The following is a 7,674-nucleotide window of genomic DNA, read 5'->3' as shown; positions in this document are numbered from 1 at the left end:
ATGCGTTTAGGAAAAATATATATATATTTATGGTCTGCGGGAAATTTTGCCCTCAGCACTGCTTTCCAGGCTGCAATGCCCTTTGGCATGATGTATCATTGACATGCTTTAGCTTATACATGTATACGATTACTGAGGTTAAGTAGTTAAAGGTTAGAAGGATTTTGGCTAAGCTCAAAAGGAACTGTTGCCTGGGAGGCAACACACAAGACAAAATACTCCTGCAGGTCCACAGACCACATGCAGTCAGTCGCGTATTGAGTAATGTCCTGTTGTGTGTACGTGGTTGGTGTGCAGAGGTCGGCAGGAATGTCTGTATAGTAAATACTTCATGTTCAGTTTTTGTAATAGAGATGTGACGTTTGTGTCTTTGGCACAAAGACACAGTCAGGTCTGCATGATGTTGTGTAGTGAAAGATTAAAAGACTCACACAAAGCAGTCAGAGTATTTTCTCTTTATTGTTGGATAAAATCTATAAAATATTCCAAAAACAAATACAATACATTATGAACGATCATCTTTTCACTGAACAAAGTCTTCCTTCAGTTACATTGGGGGGGTTGTTTTTCGTATTCAGCATTGACAACATACACTTTGTGCTTTGCAAAACCTACTGACACTCTGTGCTTTCACACAATTATAAATAACACTGCAACCTCCTGCTTATTATATTCAATCCTGTCAGACAGATTATGTAAAATTATTTTATAAAAAAAAAACAGAAAAGTGGTTTTATTTCACTGGCTTAAGTACAGCCAATTCACACTGTGTCTGTGCAGAGCCATCAGGAGCAAAAACAAGTTGTTGTTGGAGCAGCAGTGTGCTGCTCGTACATCTCATGTGATTGGTCTGTAGTCTTAGTCTGGGCAAAACAAGCTCCAAACCCCTCCTACTGAACATGTGACGCAATCTGCTTCCTCCCACCCTCCTCCACGTCCTCATCCTCCTCCTCTTATTTTTCCCCTTCTGGCTCTGGCTGCCACCTCCTCCCTCAGCTAGTTCACTGTCAGCCCGTCAGGATACATTAAGCTCATATGCCCGTAGTGTTCAGTGAGCACAGAAAAAGGCCAAGTAAAGGGAAGAAACCATGACAGCCGTGGCTTCTGAGTGCTTTATGTAACACCTTTCTGCAGTCCTTTGGTTTACTAAAAAAAAAAAAATATCAATGAAGCTCGAGCTCACAGACACAAAACCTCAGCGCAGGTGAAAATTAGAATCAGTAGTAAGGCACGTTGTCAACATGAAATGAGATGGAGATGAGGACGGATCACTTTGGTCTGACAGGAGAGCGTTAGATTCTCAGCACAATTAAAATGATATAAACCACACCGTTTCAATCAGCGACAAACACACACGGTTCTCTGGGTGAAAACAGGAGTGTTCCAGGTAAACCGGCAGACAGACAGACATCAGGAGGTAGAACAGGAGTAAACCACAAACAGCGAAGGTCAGGCGTCAGATTCCCTGTGACCTTTCACTCACTGGATTTCTTCTACTAGACAGAAAATTGGAGTTTCAGGTAGAAACGCGTATAAAACTGCTCAAAAACTCCCAACATTGCATGTAAAAATTGAAAGAAACAAAAAACCCGTCAAAATACAAAGGCTTCTGTTTTCAGGCTGAACTCTAAGACATTGCAAAGGTGCCCTGACCATTGAATTGATGTGATTGGCTCCTCAGTCAGAACCAGACTGGGATTACATTACTATTTAAAAGTACATATTGTATGCTGAGTTAATGACATGTTGGATTTACTATACTAAGAAAAAAAAAAAAAGCTGCCAAGAAGGAAAAACTCTTATTTGTCATACAGGTGCTGACTGTTTGTCCCATTATGTGTCACAAAGTGCATCAACACTGACAGTCTGAGATTAGAAAGAACCTTAATTATAAGTTACACTCACACCTAACCGATAGACTCTATGTAGAAAGAACAATTAATATAGTTTGCTGTTGAGTTGTCATTCATAAATAAAAAATAAAATTAGATAAAAAGGCAACAAGAAAAACAATTTACCCTTTCTATACTGGAGCATTGAGATGTCGTCTCTACACCCCCCACCCCACCACGGCGCGCACGCACACACACACACACTTTCTATACAACTTCAATATAGTGCTCACAAGCGGCTGCATTCTCCTTTCTACTAAGGAAATAAATATACAAATAGATAGATAGTCTGTGCTCTGACTGCTGTACGGCCACAAAGACTTTCATCTGCAGTAGCTTTCTAACTTAAAAGTGCGACAGGAGTTGCTCGGTCCTACAACTGAAAAAAGAAACTCAGGCCTGGGTTCTCCTGGCTGGCAGAAGCACGCCCTCTTAAGTAATTGAAGGGATTTCAATTAATAATCAACCCAGACCTGATCTAACAGTCAGAGTACCGCACGAAGCACAGCAGCTCAGGTTTCTTCTGACGACTGCTGCAGTTACAGAAGCAGGAGAGCAAAGTGACAAAGACTTGGAAACGTGAGGTTCCACGTCCAGGAAAATTCAATTTAAACACTGCCGTATGCCATCAGTTTTTCATGTCCAGTACCACCCATTGCAACACTTCTCTTACAAGTTTTGCAATATACTTTTGGTGAGCCAACTTTGTCTAAACATGTCTGATCTACTCTTAGTAGAGATTATTCACCTCCTACTCATAATACAACCAGCTGGAAAGCTAAAGCGCTGCCCGGTTTGATTCCAGCTCTTCCTGTCGCTTGTAAAATGCATTTCTGATTGTGGCATTGTTATATACCGAGTTTCAGCTAAAAATAAAATTCTTTGATTAATATTGATTGGGTACACAAAGAAAAGGTACATCTTTTTTTTGCATTTTTGTTTTGTTTGCCAGTAAAATGTCATAAATTAGCTCTTCAATTGCTACTTTTCTGACAGCCCAAAACCCCAGCATAAAAATACTAAAAGAAAAATTAAATAAAATACAAAGACAGAAATAATTTCTTTCCATTTTTGCTCGACTTACAAATCGTGTCAAATTTTCGATCTTCACTTTTCCTGTCAATGGCAGTTTTGGACTGATAACTATTAAAAACAGTGCAAAAGAGTTGTACCATGGATGTCTAACTTTATAAGATGCTCTGAATGTTATTCTTCATCTGTTATAATAAATATTTCATATCTCTTGAGGCACAAGCATAGGTGCATAACTAGGTCCTCATAAGAGGCATGTGCATATTAGAATTAGTGTTTCGTTCCACCTTAAACTGGCTCAACCTTGAGAAAAGTTTTCAGATAGACCGTTAAAAAAAAGAAAACGAAAAGGGAAAAAAAAGACAGAGTTCATCAGAAAGAGTTTATCAGCCCTAATTCAGCCGGAGCAGCTCCTAAAAAAAGAGCAGGAAATGTTCAGAAGTTCATCTCGGTGATCAGGACTTTACCAGGATCTCCATGATGTGGTCCAGGTCATTCAGGTCCACGAGACAAGACTGGAGGCTCCCCGTTGAGGAATGGCTGGAAGAACGTAATTTCACGTCCTCGTCCGGCCATAGCGACACGCTGACTGGCCACAGAGAACCTGCCGCCCAGGCCGACGGCAGATCTGAAGTCTCATACATCGATGTGTCAATGTCCTCAAAGATATCGTCCAGGGCGAGGTCGCTGAGGTAGCCCATGGCATTTACTGCATCGCTGAAAGTACTGATGGCTGCAGCGGGCAGAGATTTCTGCTGGTCAGGGAAGTCAATTGCCTCCTGAGAGGGGAATTCGGGGGACAGTGGGGGAGACAGAGACAGGCTTTCCCCATCTCCTTCGGCACACCCAGGGCACGTAACAGGCACGTCCTCTCTGAAATCGTCCCTGAGTAGACAGGAGTCGTCTGCATGAATGCCGCTGCTGCTGAGGCGCGAATCTGAGGTGCAGGTTCCCACGCCGTCACTCCGTATTTCCTCCTGAATCTGCCTGAGAGTATTGATGAGCAGCACAGAGCGGCGCAGGCTGAGCTCCATCCCCGCCTGATAACGCTGGAGCTTCTCCAAGCAGAGGCCGAGCACCCGCTGACGCTGCTGCAGGTGGCTCATGACCGATTTGGACGGGTCAATGAGAAGCCCGGCCTCGTCTTCCTGGCCATCCTTTCCACTCTGCTCCTTTTCCTCCGTAATAGTGGCTTCCGCGACCACCTCAGCCTCCAGCTCCTCCAAGCAGCTCCACTTCCGCTTCACACCTCGACCCAACATTGGCCTGCATCGGGGGATAAAGAGCCCATTTGTTAGGTTGCAATAAGGTACAACGTGTAATGAAGCGTTACATTTACATGGCAAAACACAACAAATAGTTCTGCAAAACTAAATTAGGTAGAGAGGCTAGTTTCCCAGGGCTTGAACTGACTGTTGGTCTTAAACATTTGTCTTTTTTAAAGTCACCAATCAGAGAATTTCCTTCTGTTCAAGTGAAAGAAAATGAGACAAACCTTTGACAGCAGTGGCTGAGATGGTGTGCCTATTCTTTTTTTTTTTTTTTAGGCCTGTGATCACTGATGTGGCGGCATGGCAATAAACCTTGCATTCAATTTATGTAAGAGCACAAAGCAAGCAAGCATGTTTCAGAGTCACTGTCAGGCACAGAGCCTTTTCAAATCAGAAGAAAACACATAAAGTATAAAGCTGCAGATACTGAATATATTATGCACCTTTACATAGTCGATTTTTTTTCTCCCCTGAGTTAAGACATTTGAAAGAGCGCATTTTACCAACTATGACTCACTGTTAGACACCCCAGCAGGCTTGACAGACTTTACTCATCCATACAGGGATGGGTAGCGCCATGGATCACCTTCTCTCTGATCCTTTTACAAAAGTAAAGAGGACACACGAAGCCCCATTTGGTGAGTTTGACCCTCGTCGGAGAGATTAAAGCTGCTTGGTCTAATTTAATATGTCGGTAGAAGCCTCAACAAAGTAAAATACGCGGATAATAAACATGTTAGCAAAAATCAGTCTTTTTAAATCGCTAACTACGATCATATGGTCACTCTACCCTACTTATTTAGCTCAGGACCCCCGAGAACACCCCTTAACCCCGTGACGGTTCCCGTACTTCAGCGGGAACGTTAAGATCCAATTTGAACCAAGTTTAAAGAGCAAACTTGAATTCAATTTAAGAGAATGACATAAAGACGAGAGAAAAACCAACCTTACGTGCCCTTGGGAAGTGTCATGGGAGGTATGAATCCGTCGAGTCTTCGGCTGGTTTCGTTTCAGTGTCCCGATCCTGAGCTGTAGACGGCCGAAGTGTGAGGAATGTACTGTCCGCTCTCAGCAGCTGGGGGAAGGCGGCGGAGCTGCGGAGGAGGGGGGAGGGGCACGGGAGCTCACCGGCGCACGGGATTGGTCCGTTCACCCGACGATCAAACCTCCGCCTCCGCCACTCACGGGGCAGCGAATGTGCGGTCGTTTGTTCCGACAGCGATCTGGCGCTGCGTTTAAGAACACCTCGTAACAGTTGGAAATCATGTCGAAGCACACGAAATACACGTGAGCGGCGATAATGGCCTTTATGATCGGAGGAAAAAAGAATTTATCAGGACATCGGCTTGTTTAGTCCTGTAAGCGGTCAAGTATAAATAATAAAAGCTGAGCATGTTTTTAAATATGAAATCACTGGTAGAGCGTAACCACTGCTGTTATTGACCATGGCGGACTAAGTATTAACCCTTTAAACTTGTTTGCCTTTTTCCGTTTGACGTATTTTTGGAACTTCTGGCTTTGCATTTGATACCTGTAATGTAACTTTAATTATTTTTTTTCACGCATTAACTATCTGTATACATTTTCTGTTTACGTACAGCTATATATAGTGTCCAGTATAAGTAGTGTCACTTTAGCTTGATTTTTCTTGCACTGACTTTATAGTTGTTGACATAAAGCAAGAAGTGACTTGTTGAGAAGTGTGTGACAAAGTGACCCTGCTTCTCAGTTAATTTATTACCCCAGTAATCACTCAGAATCGGTTTATTGCTAGTCTTCAGCCCTCTTCAGTACAGCACAATGCATATACCCCATGGCAATTAGTCAGGATATGGCCATGGCAAAGCTTATCTGTGGTACTCAATGACTGTAGAGTACAGTCATTGGTGGTACTGTGTTGTTTTTAATTAATTTTAATTCTAACTTTTTTTATTTATTTATTTATTTAGGTCACCTGAAAGGATTTTGTTCAGCATTTGGTTGCACTAACAGAAAATCCAAGAAGTCACTTTTTTTTTGTATACCTTCCATTGTTTTTTCATATTGTCAAAACGACTTTTACTCTACGAGTCTAGTTACCTGCATTACCCAGGTTTTAGGTCCTGGTTTTAAGGTATGCATTAATGTAACAGCAACTATTAAGTGAAAGTTTGATTCAAGGCTAAATTTAACTAACATAAATGTGGTCTGTTTTTGTTTCTGCCACATGTGACCTATTTAATATTCAGTGTCAGATCCACCAGTCTCTCCTCTGGGCCGATTCTGGTTCCCAAAAACCAAGATGGTGACGAGCAAAATGCTAGAGTAGAAAAGCTTTGGAACAGCACTATGTCTCTATAAAAGAAGAAAAGCATCAATAGTACTCAAACTATTATTGGCAAATCAGCAATATACCTGTTGCCTCTACTCTAAGTAACTTATGAGTACTTTCAGCATTAGTGTTGTGGCGTGGTACCCCATAATGTGAAGGAAGAGGACATTAAAGGTGCCAAACATTATGCTGTTTTATGGACAATTCTTTCTCTTTTAGATGCCACAAATGTTCAGACATCTATTCATAAATGAATTTACATCTAACAGGACAATTAAAACATAAAGAAGTGACAATTTCTTTTACCAACATTTAATCAAAACAGTTTTACCAAACAGACACCAATGCACCCGTGCTGGAAATATCTAGAAGCCCCAGGTTGCTTTTTTGCGTACCTGAACGCAGCATTTTAAAGGGACAAGATGACTCAGAACGGAACGGGAAGGACGTGACCAGAGAGACAGGAAAGGCAAATACCAAATAAGGAAGGTCTTATTCCACCTTATATCTCTTCCTTCTAAATCAGTCACGCTTGTTTCCTCACCTTGTTTCTTTCTTTCATTCTCATCAACCCCATAGTTTTGTCTTTTTTTGAATTGAAATTGTACATTTGCGCTATTAAAATATATATTGGTAAAGAAGAAAAAGCAGCTATATAAAATAGAACCAAGATTTCATAGTATTTCGTCTTTTACTCGAACACCGATGTACACTTGACTCTTTTTGCATTTTCCGATTACATTTTTAAGCTAAATGTGTAATCAGCGGTTATCTAGATTAAGAGAGGAACCTGAAAGCAGCGTGGGAGGGGCGGACTAAAGCTCACTGCACACGTTTTTTAAAGGAAGTGTTGCCCTGTGACAGCAGAAGGCACATGTACTTTAAGCATGGTGCTGTGTATTTATAATAAAGGTCAGAGTAGCATCTTTCAGACCTGCTCTCTTAACATGTTAACTTTATGAGAGCATTTCTGAAACAGCTCAGATTTTCTGCTTCACATTTATTTATTTATTCCCCTCTTTTGCTGCTTTTTAAGACACTCGAGCCTCTTTCACCGATGACTGGATTTTTTCCCCTTAGGCTGCCTTTTTGCTGACTCACTGAGAGGCCATTAATCTTTAACTATAAGCTAACCAATTCCAGGCGACAGTCCAGCTTGCAAAGTAAG

The 7,674-nt window shown here is 41.7% G+C and overlaps 1 protein-coding gene across 1 annotated transcript; it reads right to left on the bottom strand.

Annotated features, from left to right (window-relative positions):
• Positions 1-440: 440 nt before the first annotated feature.
• Positions 441-5,278, bottom strand: si:dkey-177p2.6 (uncharacterized protein LOC568712 homolog). The gene is made up of 2 exons (XM_031750945.2): positions 5,142-5,278; positions 441-4,190 (listed from the first exon to the last, which is right to left on the bottom strand). Exon 2 carries the CDS (start codon positions 4,184-4,186, stop codon positions 3,380-3,382), a length of 807 nt encoding a protein of 268 aa, XP_031606805.1. The 5' UTR covers positions 4,187-4,190; positions 5,142-5,278; the 3' UTR covers positions 441-3,379.
• Between the last annotated feature and the right edge of the window lie 2,396 nt (positions 5,279-7,674).

The sequence above is a fragment of the Oreochromis aureus genome, linkage group 19 (assembly GCF_013358895.1).
Source record: "Oreochromis aureus strain Israel breed Guangdong linkage group 19, ZZ_aureus, whole genome shotgun sequence".
Classification (NCBI taxonomy): domain Eukaryota; kingdom Metazoa; phylum Chordata; class Actinopteri; order Cichliformes; family Cichlidae; genus Oreochromis; species Oreochromis aureus.
This window is presented reverse-complemented; position numbering and strand designations above follow the sequence as displayed.